An 18,067-nucleotide genomic window follows, 5' to 3' on the forward strand; every position below is an offset into this window, starting at 1 on the left:
CTAGCAAGGTTATTATGTGAGACCATCACCAACAGAAATGATGGCAGAAAAAAATCTCTCTCCTTTTTCATGAAGTTGGTGTTATCAGGTAGCTGGAAGGAGATAGAGTCTGATCTGTATTCCCCAAAGACAGCGGTCAGACTGTCATCAGACTTTCATCTAATTTATATTAGTGAGTGACTCAGATGAGAATCCATTAAAAGAGGTGAAAGAGTGGCCATGAGGGATGATACACCCAGAAAAACTGAGACAGTCTAATGAAAGGGAATCTTTCATTTGATTAAAGACTGAAAAATGACTCAGTGAATAAATATTTTTGATTTGATATAATTTCAGACAAAGTTAATTGAATCAAAATAACTTTATATCCAGACAGCAATATTGCAGGAGACCTTGTTGTCTTTTTCAGGCAACGCAAGGGATGAATTGTTTTTGCAGTAGGACTGAATGACCCTGCCATTATGCAACATGGTATTTTATGATTCCACCCAGACAGGTGTCTAAGAGGCTCACAAACTGTCATTACATGAGCCTGGTTGATGAGAAAGCCCTGGCCAGGAGGGAGCATCTAATAAAATGGTAGTGGACACAAGGGTCAAGTAGTGACGTAATGTAATGACCCCCTGACTGACCAGGTGTGGGATGGGAGAAGACAGTCAGTCACACTGTGCTGTGATGCAGGAATGCTGACTGATTTTAATGGCCAAAGGCCGTTTTACAGGCTGTCAAGGGCAAATAACTTCGGCCTCTTCCAGAACACAATGAAATTGGACACGAATGGGATTCCTAATGCCTAGGCACTGCAATAGTAGGAGGTTTCAAGTTTGGAGTACAACAAATGCCAAATACGAACAAGCAGCCGATGAGACACAAGGGAGGAGGTAGTCTTGGATGCCTTGGCAGACTCCAGTCTCCAGACCAGCGAGGTGCATTGGGATGGAAACAGGGCTGCAGCTTGATTCATGCTGCATGATGGCTGTATGGTCAAATTGGCTGGACATCTAAATTGTGGTGGGTGTATCACAGCTGACAATTAGGCGCTCGGTGTCGCTGATAGGGGCAGAGGCTGGGCATGTGACTACACAGTATGCGTGACAGCCTAATCTGGTCCTGATGAAGGTGGAGGAGACGTGGAAACTGGCAGTGATGGTGAGGGGCAGCTTTAGTGTTCAGACAAGTAGGGAAATTGAGACAGCTGGTTGGTAGGATGGTATGGATGGATAGATGGCAGGAGACAACATCTGGTGCTGCTGGGAGCAGTGAGTGGTATATGGAGATCAGAGTGATCCGCTGGCTTTTCCCTCTGTGCTACAGATTCTCAGCCAAGGTAATGCATCACTTATGCAAACTACTGGAGCCATATAATGATAATATTCCAAAAAGCTATGCACTTATATGTAAATGGTGATTACATATATGTATATATGCTTTTTAGTCAAAGGAAACTACATACATTCAGTTGGTTATGCAGAAAAACTGAGAAAGTAAGCTAGCACACACAGCGTGTGTGTGCATGTGTGTGTGTATAGAATATTAGGTTAGGTTTACTTGTGTGATGGAGTTTTGTTAATATATCAAACTGTATTTCAAATTGAAAAAAAACCAAAAAAACTAAAAAGTAGTGTTTATCACAGATAATACTCAATCCAAAAAATTCATTTAACTTTGATTTGGCCAAAAACCAAAAGTGATTTCCATGTCTCCTTCATTATAGGACATATTCAGACCTGAATGCATCTTTTAAGCACAATGTTTAAATCTGCTGCATCAAGTTCTGAATGTGGGAGGCACTGACAGGCCACTGAGTGCTAAAACACCATTACAAATTGACACGCTCAGCCCCTGTCTGTCAGCATCCCCCTCTTGTCTTAGCTCCAGCAACAGTGTTGCTTTTTGCTCTGATAATGTCTTTAAATTCTTCACAGCTCTGATGCCACACGACACAAAAAAAGGATGCTTTGTTGAACCAGCGTCGTTCTTCAGCCTCTGCCACCTTGCAGCATCACTGATACTAGTGACAAAGCAAACACTTGTTGTGATCAGGGTTTTATCTGCAGGTGTCTGGTCTGATTTGCTTGACAGTTTGACAGTCGGTTTGGGAGTTTATCTGGTGTTCCAGTACTCAGCGGCTGTCAGGGACTGCACCAGTATTATCACGTCTTCACAACTATTGTGTCTGACTGCAGATACTCGTGTTTTATGGGGAAAGAACGTATAATACATAATATTATGATAATGATTTATATTATATTGTAATTTTATTGTTACACTGGGTGAAATCTCACTGTATAATGCTTTAATAACTTTTAATAACTTAACACCTTTTCATGCATTCCACTCTAACACCACAACAAGTTACATTCTCCAAAATGACCATGTCAGTGAGTTAACACAGCAACTAAAGCAAAAAGTGAACATTAGTAAGTAAGGAAACAGCTGTCCATTTCATTTGTGAACATTACAATTATGACAGGAGCAAACAGAAATAGTTTTTTTCTTCCTTCATTGAATCTTGAGTAATGAAGAGTGAGCGACAGTCAGCTGTTTTGCTGGGTTGGTTAAAAATGTTAATGTTGATGTTAAAATGATATTAAAAAATGATGATTTTTGACTGTAGGACACTGGGATTCATTATGCTATTGCTACATTTTCCACCTCAGCTGCCAGTTGATAGCTCCTCGTGCTGCAGAGGTATTGGTGTTCTGTCTTTGTTAAGGTCCCTTCAGGTCAACTACATTTTGGATTGGGTGGAGGTGGGCGTTGAGACCGTGATGGTGTTATAAAGAGATTATGATGTGACATAACATTGCGGCTAGATTTGACTCCAGGCGGTCTCCAACTTCCTGGAGGAGACGCAGGATTTTCTTTACTCCCACTCTTCTCAAATTGCTACATTCACATGAAAAACCGCAAAGAAACCTCCATTAACTCTGAATAGATGTAATGTAATTATAATGATGATGATAATGATTGGATCGGCTGTGTATTCAGATTAATGTAAGTGAGACTTATTGAACTAATTGACTGAGAAATTGATACCAGAGCTTGGACGGCTTACTCCTGTAGAGCTGCTTGAGATTTCATCAGCATTTGTTTGGATTAAGGTGCTTTATCATCAGATGGAGTACACGTAGCTGTAGGCCTCTGTTCAGAGAAACATTCTGAGGAACATTCTGATAGAAATGGTTGTATTGACTTGTCCATCACTCCATATTTTCCTGTACCCTCACCTTCTCTACATGTAGAAACGTCCACTGCTATTATTCACCATATAGATTTTATGTACACGGGTTCCTCTGGCTCCAAAATGAGTGAGCAATTTAAGACTCAATAGAGGTTGTTGTGGATTACTGCAATCACTGTCAGTGAAAGGCATGAGCCTTTGCATTTGACAAGACAATCATTGATTCAGTTCCTTCAAAGCATGATTCAAGTAGAGAACATGTGAGGCATACCTTCAAAAAGACTGTAGTGATGTTTGTGTCACTCCTGGAAGTGTGGGATTCAGTGTGACACGCTGTCTGTTGTGCCATGTGACCGATGACACAGTGCACAGTCCACATCATTGGTTGGACAGCTGTGAGAGGTTTGGCGCTAATGTAACATTAGGCCTCGTTCACCAACAGTCCTTAAGAGGAAATTACTTCTTAAAACCTACTGACGCAGTTTTCACAAACATTCTGGCATCCACCAGTGTTTTCTTATTTTCTATTTCTTCTTGGTAAGAACAGAATCTGTGCACACTGAAGCGCACACTTACACACATTTGAGTGCTGACATGTTTGTGCAAAATAACTGGCTATTGTATTTTCTTCAGTTCTCTTGGATTTACCCTACAATAATATCTTTTATCATTTAAAATGTTTTTACTAATTATTTTCATTCTTTTCAAAGCATGAGGGTCTTTTAAAGAAATAAACTCTATGCTTACACTTCAGTTCACATTAATGATGCTGCCACACACCAGAGTGCTGTCTATCCAATCATGGTCCTGATGTGCTGGTGAAGCTGATAACTGTGGGCAGTCAGATGTCTAGAACTGCAAAGCATATCAAAATGGCATTGTTGTGGGAGCGCTCGTGAGCTGCGATATGTAAAGATGTGTGTGAGTAATCTTTTTCCTATATAAATAATGTAAATCAATCTCCCAAAAACTAGTTGTCAAAGTCACAATACTAATATTTGCTGTGGAGAGAAGTAGCATCGCTTATCCTGGGATGTCTGAAGCAAAAATGCCAAAGAATGATCCCCCAAAAGCAGGCTGCAAAACCTGAACAGACCTGAAATGCACAAATTAATTGACACTGGTTGGTGTGTCATGATGAAAACTGAATCAGTGGGGGCTACCGGCACTGCTCAGGAAGCTAGCCTTGCCTTGAGGATGCTGCAAATGTATACTCCGACAGAGTGCTGATTCTAGAGACCCAGTTAAAGGAAGATGTGACTGAGCTCAACCAGAAAACGGAGGACCTGCAAGGAAGACTGTCCTTGTGCAATTCTGGGGGTAAAAGAAGAATTCAAGTCAGGCTAGTACCCGAGTGGCCAAGCTGCTTAGACCTGGACACACCGCCTACACTGGACTGGGCACACTGCAGCTTGCAACAGAAACCCGTAAGAGGACAGCGGCCCAGAGCGCTCATTGTAAAATTTCACTGTTACCAAGAGAAGATGGAAGTGTTTAGAAAAGCGGCCGAGGGGATCTTCTGACCCCCAACGATGACAAGGTCATGATCTTCCTTGACCTGCCTCCCTCCATGGTGAAATGCAGAGCTACTTCCAAGGAAGTGAAGGAGCTTCTGCATCGGTGCCAAGACACAAAGTTTTGGTTTGTTTCCTGCAAGACTCAGGATCTCCTCACTGCAGGGGACAAAACATTAAATGACTCAGTCTCATGTTAAGAAGCATTATAAGTGCCCCAAAACTGGTGCACTGTATACATGTTTTACCCTTCTCCCATCATTTAGCTTCACCAGATATATTTTATGTTTTTTCATAGTCATTCTAGACAAGTGATGACAAAATGATGGATACTGGTTCTTATTTCCACATTAGAAATGAGAAATGTGACAGAAAATCTAAAAAATCTTTTACAAAACACCACAAATAAGATTGCAAACATTTGGTTAGTCTTAACTAACTTAGTTAAGACCAACCAACCTTTTGGTTCATCTGTTATCTTTGTGGGACCCATAGCAATGTGAGAATATAAATGGACACTGGGTACCCCCCATCCTCACGTTTTATTTTTTGTTAGTTTGCAGTTGTAGTATGATTTATACTCATACACTAAAGCACCACTCATATTTTAGTAGGTATATTTTGGGCGGGTAAAATGAGTATGGCTCACGCAGACACTTGTGGGCAGCTTAGGGGTCTTTAGGGTGCACAGGTGCACACGCGCCCCCAGTTGACCGAGATGTCCGACAGTATTTGGCTACGCTGAACAGATGTGCTTGTGTTTTCTGTATTTCCAGTGGATTAAAGAGATGTTCATAACCCATGCACGCCTGAGAGTCCCATTTTTGTGTGCAACATTTTATTCTAAAGCATTTAAATTATGGTTCAGCAAAGGTTTATTTGTTTTAAAGATCTTTATTTGTGAACAACCTTTATTTCATTCAATACTTCAGTGGAAAATTACAATATTCCCAAATCTCACTTTCTTAGATACCAACAAGCCCGAAGTTTCGTCATGAAATATTTCGCTTAATTTCCAATTCTCCAACCAGGTAGTCTCCTAGAGGACTGTCTAAGTCCTAACTGTGAAGGCCACATTTCATGATTATTTGGTATTGTTCAACATATTAAACCTCCAACACTGACCAAAACAAAAGACGCGTGGGAACAAGACCTTAATGTGAATATCTGCTTACTATTTGGGACCTTGTTATTGATCGTATTCACTCCTCCTCCCCATCGTCTCTACTTTACAAGAGATCCATTTTCTAAAATCTGTTCTAATTTGGATGCCAGCTGCCCCAGATGTAAATATTCACCAGCTACAATGGCACCTCTTTGTTTTTGGACCTCTCGACCCAAACACATGCATGGTCATATTTTGGTGTACCTCCAACACAATATAAACTTACTTTATAACAACTGAAGGCCATAGCATCTGCTTCATTGTTGGCTTGACGATTAATCCTCTTTAGATGGATGTCCTTCTCTTTTGTACAATGGATTAAAGAGGACTTGATGTGTTTTCAAATTGAGAAACTGAAATACATGTTAAACGGCTCACTCAAAAAATATTTTAAAACCTAATCTCCCTTCATTGAATATGTGGAAAATATGCACTGTCCACAGTCCTGATTGTTAACATCATTCATAAAAATATATTCTTTTCGAGAGTGCTAATAACCATTAACTTTATTGTCTGTGTACTTGACTATGTAGCAACAGGTGTTTCTTTTTTGTTGTGTGGAATTGAAATTCAATAAATAAAGTGTTAAAAAATGGTACTGGTGTGAATTCTGATAATTGTAAAAATTGCTGTTGTTTCGTGGGTGTAAATACAAAGACAAGGAGGGGAGATCTGGTCTCATGAATGCTTACTGCTCTATACGACTGCAGTCAGAGCTTCTGATGGTCCATCTTATTCAACTCCTGGCTGTGGCTTGCCATGTGACCATGGCAACCACAGACAGGGAAACAACACAGGGGATCATTTTACTAGTATTTGAGTTCCCTCAATTATAAACCTCTTCACCAGCTGTTCCAGAGAACAGACCGATAAATGAAGAGAATCTCTTGGAACAACATCAGCTTTTAAGTGGGACAGTAACAAAGCACAGAGGCTTTCAAAGCAGCGATGTAGAGAATCTTTGTTTGTAAATGTGAAAATTCTGCCAAATAAACACTACATTTCTATTGAGTTCACCACTACTTTGCCTGTTTCGTCATTCCGGGTGTTGTATTACTGTCTCTGTTTCCCCTAGTCACTCTCAGTTCTGCACACAAGCATGCACGACCGTACACACAAGTCAATCAATCAATCAATCTTTATTTATAGAGCGCCAATTCATAACAGCGTTATCTCAAGACTCTTTACATAAAGAGCAGGTCTAGACCAAACTCTTTAACTAAGAGGCCCAAAGATTCAGGAATTCAACATTAAGGATTCAAGAATCCCCACATGAGCAGCATCAGCAGGTGGCTGACGATCATGAAGCCAGAGAACCACAGCAGGAGAACCAGGACCAGGATCCACAGGAACCAGAGAACCACAGCAGGAGAACCAGGACCAGGATCCACAGGAACCAGAGAACCACAGCAGGAGAACCAGGACCAGGATCCACAGGAACCAGAGAACCACAGCAGGAGAACCAGGACCAGGATCCACAGGAACCTGAGAACCACAGCAGGAGAACCAGGACCAGGATCCACAGGAACCAGAGAGATGAGAAAAGCACAGAAAGGCTCCGGGGAAGATACCAAGTTAGTAACAGACATTAAAGAGACATGAAGCATCAGGATGGAGAGGAAGAGGAGGAGAGAGGAGCCCAGTGCATCATGGGAGTCCCCCGGCAGTCTGAGCCTATAGCAGCATAACTAGGGGCTTTCACATGGGGGTCTTCTGTTGTATTGAGACATGACATTAGCTTAAATACTGATGGAATCACTTCCTTAAATCTAGCAACAGCACTATCAGATAGGCATCTAGTAAAGACATTTTTGTCAAATGGCTCATAGTCTAGTAAGAGGAAATCAAACGTTATCAGGTAATGATCCAGAATAGAGTTTTGTAGGAAGACTGTTAACTGTTCAGTTTCTATACCACATGCCAGAACAAGGTCAAGAGTGTGGTTAAAGCAGTGAGTGGGTTCATTTACAGTCTGAAAGAAGCTACTTGAGTCCAAGAATGAGATGAAATCAGAGCTCAGACCATCATTATCATGAATTTTAAAGTCACATACTATAATTACTTTATCTGCACTAAGGACTACAGTTGAAAGAAACTCTCAGAGTCTGGACCAGGAGGGCGGTACACTGTAACTAATAGGACTGGCTTTCAAATGAATTATAGTTAAGTTTAGGTCTAGGCTTAATTAATAAGCTAGAGTTGTAAATGGATGCAACTCCACCTCCTCGTCCAAAGAGAATTCTACTAGTGTTGTCATGCTTTTCCTGAATTTCCCCTTGGGGATGAATAAAATAGGGCAGTGCGGTGGTTAGAACTGCTGCCTCAGGTGTGTAGAGTTTGCATGTTCTCCTCGTGCTTGTGTGGGTTTGCTTCCTCTCACAGTCCAAAAACATGCAGGTTAATTGGTGACTCTAAAAGGCCCGTAGGTGTGGGAGCGTGAATGGTTGTCTGTCTCTATGTGTCGGCCCTGACAAGATGAAGGTAAGCAGAGCCTTCTTCCACCTGGACTAAGGCAGTATGTCGCCTCTACTCTAATTGTACAAGAGTCTGTTATAATGTGTGTATGGGTGAATGAATGTGTCTGATAGCTCTGACCAAACAGTGGAGTGAGAGTAGGAAAGTTTTACTGTATCTGTTGTTACTGTATCTGTTTTGGGTGTAAGAAGTCCTGTAGGGACCACTCCTGGGTAATCTTACGATAAAGGGAGGTATGATTAGGAAGGCAAAAAGATTAAACTCCCGTGGATGCTGTTTTTCTTTCTGTGAATGAACAGTTATTAGAAGATCTGTTGGGTAGGTGGTTACACAGATAAGCTCAGGGGCCTATTGGATTACAATTCATTAATAGTCACTAAGGAGCCAAGAGGACAGAGACTTCTGTCCAGAAAACTGGTAACGCTGCAGAAGGACAGCTGAGAATGAAATATTGCCTCTTACAGCCCTAATCTGTAACAGTGTCAAATGTGTGTATGAGTAAAGAGTCTTATGTGTTAAATCAACTGCGAAATTGGATATTTGAAAAAGAAAAGTGGCAAAAGGCTCCAGGTACAATTTGGAGTAATTCTACAGAGATAACACTGTATAACATTGAGTAGGGAAGACTATGTGACAGGCAGAGTGCATGTGATAAGAGTTGGGCTTGAATTGATTCCAGACACAGAGGTGGTCCTCGAGAAAGCACAGCAAAGCTGAAATTGAGGGAAAAATTAGATCAATGAGACAATAAACATCATCAGAATCTGTGTGGTTTGGAAAACCCATAGCAAAGAGGCTGAAATGCAGTTGATTGAATTACAAAGTGGCTATCCCAGCCAGTTTTCATATCATACTGATGGAGCACTGACGCCATTTATATCATTTGCTAAGGACATTTATGGAAAGTGTGTAGCAGGAGTTGTCAGGGCATCCAGAGGGAATCACAACTCCCCCACTCAAAACATTCTTCGGGGGAACCACAGGGTTTGCTAGTGAAAGAGAACAGAGACCCTTAGTTGTATTACCACTGACCCTAGAAAAGTGGAAGGCAGGCAAGTTGGGAGGCATAATCAGTTTTGCAATCACGTCAAATGGCAGCAAACATTTGACACTTCAGTTTGACACACACAAAAATAAATACAAAACAGCAGTAACTGTAAGTAAAATAATTATATTATTATTATTATTATTATTATATATCAGAATGATACAAGGAACTAGAGATCCCTCGAATCCAAAATATTCACGTCATTATTTTATAAAATATATTTATATATTGATATATTTTGATGCAGATCAGGCTCATCCAGACTTTGAGACTTGTTGGGATGAATATGTCATTAATAAAGCCTGAAGACTATATATAAGACTGTATAAGATCTACCTGGGACTATGAGGTGCAGCTGCAGCACTCACGCTTCTCCACAACCGACACAATGGTTTCCAGTGCACGCTCAATTACATTTTATTCACATAGAGTCAACAACATAAAAGCCAAAGCTGGTCGCTAGCCCTCTTGAACCTGCTTAAAGCCACAATAATAGGCCTTACTTACAGTGGCCACAGCAACTTTTCAATATTGAAAGCATTAGACTGGCCTGGTCTGACAGGCAGTCATTGCCTTTGTGCCTTTGAGCTGGACCATACAGTAACTAGTGCATGAAAAAAATGTATGAATAAAAGCTTTGAGAACTGGATACACCGGTACACTGGTCTTCAGTTAGGTCCAGTTAGTTTAATGTTTTGTGTGTTTTGACCTTTGGTGTGTTCTGAATGCTTTTGAATATACTTGTGCCAATCTCTACTCAGCCAAGAACTCCAAAATCCTTCACCTGTACTAGTTATCAATATGGTCATTTTGGTTGTAGTTTTTAAGTGTTAACAGTAGTTCGACATTGATGTTCTAGCATATAATGAAACAGAATCTGTTAAAATCAGTTAAATTTTTGGGGGGGAGCTAATAATTAATGTAATTATTATTATTATTGCTATTACTATTAATATATGATTATTATTATTATCATCCCATAAGAACCTTATGCCGCTAGACTTTGAACTGTATTTCCATTGCATAAGGTTCTTATGCACTTGAAATATGAATTAATCTAGTAAACACTATGAACCTTAAATATAATTTGGCTCTTGATCTGGATATCTTGCACAGCAATGTTTATGATGCTTGGCCGAGGAGAGCGGAGACAACAGCACAGTGTGAACACTGCCTGATGCCACCTCAAATTCTGGAGGCTTTGCCAGCTGTTTCAACATTACTGCAGACAAGTTCACTGTACACATGCCAATAATATGAGTCTAACATGAACAGTCTATCATATATAGAGTCTACTGATGAGTTAGACTATTGGTCAATGAACACGTCTCTCATATAATATCTCAATAAATATGTTGAAACAGGTTTATGTTTGTTTATGTTTATTCCTCTTTCTATATAGACTTTCTTCACTCTTTCCCTCCCCAGCACCAGTTATTAAAAAATGACAGGACCTCATTATAATTTTAATTAGATTACACTTAGAGTTGTGATTGTGTGAGCCTGTTGTAAAATGGTAATGTCGCACAGCTCATTAACCGAGTGTCTACACTTTCTTATGAGGCCCGCTGCCATGTACTGTATAATATTATATAAGATCTAATCACTGAAGGGCCTCAGATGCATCTTGTCAGTAGGTCTGGGAGACTTCAGAACAATTTATTTGACCCTTTGGTTTGCTGGAAATGCTAAGATAATTTTGTGGCCCTGTCCCCCCAGGACTATAGTTGAGACTATAGGTTTCTTGACTTTTTTTCAGTAAAGTGGGTCATTCATTTTAGATTGTTAAAGCTGAAGAGAACATCTCACTCAAAAACATTAATTGAGATGATAAATAAAATCTCAGTCAGCAGTAGTCATAAAAAAAGTTCTCCTCACTTCATGAAATTGACTTAAATCAGTGTCTCAGGGCCAAAATCTATTTAGCTCAGGTCTCACAAACTGGCCATTGCAGCGACAAGAACGCTAAGCAGTTAGATGATGACCACTGGATGAGCCATCATGAGCCATCATTGGCCCATTACTCTCACACTAGAGGGAAAATACTGATGGTGCACAGACCTTCACTCATGGTACAAAATGCATTCTGTCACAACAGCAGCCTGTAAACTCCTAGAAACATCTTAGAAACACTGAGGAACGGTAACTCTGATGACCAAGTCTGTCAGATTTGATTAAACACGTCACTCATACTTTAAGCTTACTTAAGCCAATGAGGTTCATTATTTTCCTCACCAGACTGTCTTAACTTTTACTTTAGTTTATTTTGGTAGTAAACAGCAATTAGTTAGGGTCACTATTTTTTTAAGTAAGGTGATCAATGACATTTTACCATGCACCGTCCACCCCCCAAATCCCAGATTAGAGGAGACGCAAACTGATAAAAATGTTGATGCACTCATCAGCTTTAATTATTATGTTGGCTTACAGCAATTAAGCTTTACAAGCAGCAGTGACGGCATAGCGAGATAGCAATAATAACATCATGCATAATTTAGTATCAGGTAAAGTTCAACTAACTGCGCTGCAGGTGCAGGTGCATTAACAATCCAGGACTTTGGATGACCCAGTCGTTCACCTGGAAGAGTGCGTACCATTGCAGCTCAGTCCTTACTGTAAGGACCTGGGTTTGAATCTGGCTGGGGCCCATTGCTGCACGTCATCTTCTGCTCGATTCAATCAGGCATAAAATGCCGAAAAGTTTCTGTGATTTTACTTAAAATTCTATATATAGTGCAGTATTAACATTCTCTTTTGTTAGGTAACAATCTTATGTAAAGTAACAAATTCCATCATGTTATATGTTGTGTTGATGTTCTCGGATGTTAACATAGCAAATATTTGCATGCTTGAACGTGTGACTGTGCACACACAAGCATGTTTAAAAATCAGACACACTCGACCAACACACCTCGATCAACAGATTCTTTTAATAAATAATATCTTCATGAAAACCAAAAACAGACCAAAAATTATTTGTGTACATCTCAACAATATACGTTTATAATTTTTACCATTACAGGACCAATTCAACCAATGAAGTGGGCAGCAGCACATCATACAAAGCCAAATGATGCAATGCGATTAGCAGAGTGGGTGGGCAGTTGATTCAAACACCAACAAGTCCAGACTACAAGCTGATTGGTTGAAGAGAGGGGGTCAGAGGGGTGTGGGGGCTGAAGGGTCGTAACTGTGGCATCCTAGTCCATGAACCCGCCGTACCTCTTCTGAAGGTCGCTGCCGTTTTCCCAGGCCCGTTTCAACGCCCCTCCACTCTTGCTACTGTCCACCAGCCACTCAGGCCTGCCCACGCGCCTCATGAACCCTCCATAACGCTTCTTAAGCCCGCGGCCCAACACGGCCTCCAGCAGGTCGCTCTGCGCCACCCCTTCCTCAGCTCGACGCATGAAGCCTCCGTATCTCTTCACCGCTTCACCTCCCTGACCATCCCCCTCACTGCCATGCTCAGCTGCCGCGTTGAGAATCTTTAGGATCTCCAGGCGAACGTTTTCTTCCTCATCCCGATTTCCGGGATCTTCTAGTGCCCCCTCTGGAGAGGAAGACCGTCGGGACATGAAACCACCATAGCGCTTCATAAAGCCACCATACTTCTTGGTCAGATGGTGTTCCGGCGATGTTGCATCCTCATCGTCAGCTGTCATGGCTGCCTCCTGTTCCTGCTGTTGACGGGGGTTGGCATCCAGAGGAATCTGGTTTTCCTCCTCCAACAGGAAGTCTCTGCACAGACGGAGCTTCTGGCTGTCCAACCCGCCCTCACACTCAAGTGAGCAAGTCTGGAAAAATCAAAATGATCATCATGACTTTTGTTGCCGACATGAACGTGCTATCATGCTTCCATAGAAATATCAGTGCACAATTCCCCAGCTTGCAATGCAAGTTCTGGAATATCCCTTTAACAAACATAAGACTGATATCAATCTTGTCATCTCACTACTGGAAGATAACTGTTCTCTGTGGCTCATTCCATCCATCACTGCTGTTTCATTTTCCCACCCTAAGCTTCATGACTTTACTGAAAGTTAAACAGAGGTACACAGAAACACACAGAGAACCCTCTGCTATCTGTCTTATGTGCACTGCCAGTCAACATTGTGTTCATTTACAGAAATACAGACAAAGACTGCACCGAACAGAAATTGTTGAGGATGGAAGTGACAACAGTCAACAGATGGTTTGGGAGAACACAACAACCCATTTTATCTGCGATGTCCCCCACTTACTTCATTAACGGCTTTGAAAAACACCAGCTCCCCCTGAAGAACATCTGTCTTAGCCTCCTCCTCACCCATTGACACAGTATCCTATTCATCTAACCGACCCATCACCCACTAATCCCAGTCATCCTTCAACTGTGTGAGTCCATATAACCCCAGTGGCAGGAGTACCATCAGACTAAAGGGATCTGCGGGGCCCTCGGGGGTGCACACTGCTTGGATAACCTGCTCCCAAAGTCATATATGTCATTAGATTTCACATATATGAGCCATCAGAAATTCCCACATGAAGGCATGGAGGAGGGATTCTTGCTGAGCTTTCAGTGCCGCTGGCTTATGAAGACAGAATTAATGAGCAGGAAAATTGAATTGAGGACATATTGGCACCTGAGGGGCTGGGGGGACGGCAGCACCCTCCGGTCGCCATAATTTGTAGTAAACAACTGGTAATGATGCTATGGGGGGGAAGGGGAGAGCAAAGAGCAAATACGGGCACGTTGACCGGGTTTAAATGTAAAAAATATTAAATTTAGATTTCTATTAATAATAAATCTTGTCTTTATGCTGCCCCCCCCCCTCCTGTCGCAGGAGTCTAAATGTTGAAATGTATTTTGAGTGTTGAGTTCTTGGTGTCAGAGAATTTCACGTGATTTGCAAAATCTTGAACGAGAGGAATCCTGTTCATATATTTTCGAGGATGGAAGCCTTCTTCACTGACTTGATCACTCTGTGCCTACATATCTAGTCCTCCGACACGTATTGTGCGGTAATTTTAAAGAATCGTGTGCTCATAAAAACCTACTAAAACATTCTTTGACTTAAAACCACAGAGTGAATCTGAATAGGACATAAGCCAAGAGACTGTTGGAGGCAAACTGAAGCTGTGACGATGTTTTAGTCCGTAGGTTTCAAATTATTTTTAAGCTCATTAAAGGAATTTTTGCATCACTTAAGCAAACACAGTGAAATTGGCAGAAAAACAAAGGAGACTCAGACGGCATGTAAAACCCCGTCAGAACACAGAGAAAACACGGCGGTGTGCTCGTATTGATGCTTTTTGTCGGAAAGCTAAAGAATGATATTGAGGTGATGACTCTGGTCTAAAAAGTGGGAAACGTGACTGGAAAAAGAGGACAGTAAAAGAGAATGAGGAGGTAAGAGGAAAGAAGAAGAATGGAAAAAAGACTCGACAGTACTAGCATGATTACAGTCATTGACCGGCTGAACAAGGGATTCAAAAGGGAAAAGAAGATGAGTGAGGAAAGGGAGAGGAGGGGAGGAATAAAGTATGGAGGAAAGGAAAGGAAGAAAATGTCTGCTATAGAAAGGAGAACAGTGAAATTGTGGATATTTGTTGAGGCTTTATTGCCTCGAAAGCTTTAAATGACAGGATTGTCATTTAGGAAGTGAAAACATAAAGATTATAATGGGAGAGGAGGAGAGGTCGGGGAGTGGGAGAGGAGAGGAGGAATGGAGACAGAGAAGGGAAAAAAGAGGGAAAATTATTTTGAAAGGAGCTATAAGGAAAGCAAAGAATGAAAGGAACGCAGTGGAAAGGAGACACTGAAGGAGGCAGGAAAGGAAAGGAGAAAGTCTTAAGAAAAGAAATCCATAGAATTTAATAAAAATAATAAAGTAAGGTGTTTGCTAAATATTGACTCCAGGTGTATTTTGTTTCATATTATAATGGTAGCCTTTCAAAAGAAGCCTATTAATTGGTCCCTGGACATGATAGAGCTGATAAACCTGCTCTAATATGACTCGGTGAGGAGGGGAAACCAGACTGCTGTACCCCTCATCCACGCTGAGGAGTCCGTCTCTGTATTAACTTGACTTTATTTCTAATGAGGTGTCCCACGTATGAGGCACCAAACTGTCCCTGTGACCTCGTCAATGAAGGATGAGTTTGACGTAAAGTGTGTCAGAGACACAAAGAAACTGAACAGTAATGAAGTGACAGTACCAGGGTGGAGAAACCAGACTGCTGTCCCAGCAGACGGTACACACACAGTGCACACTCCTTCCCGCAGTCCGCTCCGACCACCAGCGACACACACGCACCCAAGATCAGCATCCACACGGCGCTGCAGTGTGCGGGGGTAGCCATGGACTGAGGGGAAGATTACACAAAGTTCAAGCTTTGTCAGATTGTAGTTACACTTAACGTTAAACATTTCAGATCATGATAAAAAAAAGTCAGGGAGTACAATGTTATATCTTTTAACAGTGGAATCACTGAAGAGAGTATTTACAGGTTCTACACATTAGTGTCACTAAAACTAAACATGCTTCACCCTCCCACCAGCCTGCTCATCACACAGCTGAACATTAAGAACAGTCTCAGTCAGATCATTACGGTCCTGCTCACAGTCCTAACAGTGCCTGTGGCTGTAGTAGTAGTAGTAGTAAGTGTAGTAGTAACTAGTAGTAGTAGTAGCAGTAACTGTAGTTTTACTTGTAGTAGTAACAAGTAGTACTAGCAGTAGTAGCAGTAGTACTAGTAGTAGTAACTAGTAGTACTTGTAGCAGATGTCTCCTCTACATCTCTTGGTGAAGAAGTGATTTTCTTACCTCTTGTTATTTCAAGGATACTTAAACTGCTCTGTGCTTTCCTCGTGCCCTCGGGCTTCCGGCAGAGTGGGAAACTGTTGAGCCTGTGCACCCAATTTATGTGTGGGCTCTCCCTGTGTGAGCACGCGGTGCGCACAGCGGTCACGGTGCAGCCAATCAGTGCGCGCACACTGTCCGTGCGCTCCGGCGGGTTTTCCGTGGCACAGGGTGCAGCACCGCAGTGGCGGTCAGAGAGGGAACAAGGGGAGCGCAGTGGAGTCCGCTGGAGGTGTCCGGTGTCCGGTGTCTAGTGCGCTGCTGCGGCGGCTGGTGACGGAGCTCCAGAGCGCGCTGCTTTAAGGAGTTTGTGTGGCTTACGTCACCAGGGATAATGGACTGGGGGTGGAGGGGTTAATAAGCATGATGATGTGACGTGACAGCCTCCCCCCTCTCTTTACCACACACACACACACACACACACACACACACACACACACACTGACTCTATCAAGTGATCTGTTTTATCGCTTCTCAGAAAGGCTCTGACAGAGATAACCATGCAGCTTCTGTGTGAAATAATATTTCATTGTCTCCAGATGTGAGCCTACTGGTCGTGTGTGTATCACACCAGCTTTCTCGTGGGCTCTTGCCAGGAGAAACAGCTCTGCAGGGTTTGAGGTGATTGCTCTTTTATTAAAAATCCAATATACTGCAGTCACTGCTCTCCTGACCACAGGTAGTCAATGTTTTCTGTTTGATGTCTCATTGGAAAATCATTAGTGCTACAGGCTATACTCTCATCCCACAGTCAATAGAGGCTGCAGTGAACCCGGCCAGCTGCTCTGCATGGTGTGGAAATCTTTAGTGGGAGTTTTTACCAGCGACACAACTTGACATGACCGGATGAGCGGAAACATGCCCATGTTGGTTGAGAGTAGAAACTATTTTCAAACGTCATATGGTCAGGTAAGGTCTCATGTTACTGATATCCATTAGGATGAATCAGCCGTGCAGGTGGCTCTGTGGATTTATCCTCAGTGGAGGTTATTATATGGAGTCCAGCTTGTTATAAAAACCAATTAAATTACCTTCATTTCAAAACTGGACAAAGAGCTCCAGCAAAGCAAAGAAATGAGATTTCTATGTCCAATCACAGCATCAGTGTGACTGACTTCTCTGTGTCTTGGTTTGCACCTTTCTCCGAGTGTCGTGCTGCTCTTCTATTGGTCTGATAAGCTGTTAGTCATATCCTGCCCTGAACTCTGGGAAGTGATCACACAACTCCAATGGTATGGTAGTTGTGCTCCCTCAGAGTTCATCCCCAATTTATGAACCCTCGGGGCTGAAGCAGATAAACCTCCGGCACAGACGTCCAGTCATCTCTCTGAAGTTCTCACATTTATTAATCTACTTTGCTGACAGAGAATACCATCAGGGAACAGGGGGCGGTGCTTTAAATTTAAGATGAATCTCGGAACAGAGCCTGGGCCAGGTTAAGTTTGCAGCATCAGTCACCATGGTGATATAGCAGGTTAAAAGTGACAGTGGAACCTTTCAGGCTTCAGGCTCAACATAACATAGTCCAGCCCTGTGATCTGGCCTCCCTCTAGTACTGTGGGATTCATGGGTGATCAACTGAGGGTCAAGACGTCCCACAGGGACTCTGTCTCTGTCTGTAGTCCTCACACCATGGTATCAATATGAAGGGGGCACAGTGCTCTGGACTCTGGCTTTATTGACCTTGTTCCTGTTTGCATGTGCCCATCGTACCAGGCCGTTAAACATTAAGTGGACAAGCAGAGTATGTCGACCAGGTCAAGACAATATTGGATTATGTTTATGAAGAACTGGACTGTATGTACTGTCTTAATATGGAATTTAAAAAGCAAGGTGTGT

General features: G+C 42.1%; 1 protein-coding gene across 1 annotated transcript; it reads right to left on the reverse strand.

Moving 5' to 3' along the window:
• Nucleotides 1-12,250: 12,250 nt before the first annotated feature.
• penka (proenkephalin a) lies at nt 12,251-16,427 on the reverse strand. The gene is made up of 3 exons (XM_070845454.1): nt 16,193-16,427; nt 15,585-15,731; nt 12,251-13,180 (listed from the first exon to the last, which is right to left on the reverse strand). Exons 2-3 carry the CDS (start codon nt 15,726-15,728, stop codon nt 12,587-12,589), a joined length of 738 nt encoding a protein of 245 aa, XP_070701555.1. The 5' UTR covers nt 15,729-15,731; nt 16,193-16,427; the 3' UTR covers nt 12,251-12,586.
• Nucleotides 16,428-18,067: the final 1,640 nt, after the last annotated feature.

Source organism: Pempheris klunzingeri, chromosome 15 (genome assembly GCF_042242105.1).
Source record: "Pempheris klunzingeri isolate RE-2024b chromosome 15, fPemKlu1.hap1, whole genome shotgun sequence".
Lineage (NCBI taxonomy): Eukaryota > Metazoa > Chordata > Actinopteri > Acropomatiformes > Pempheridae > Pempheris > Pempheris klunzingeri.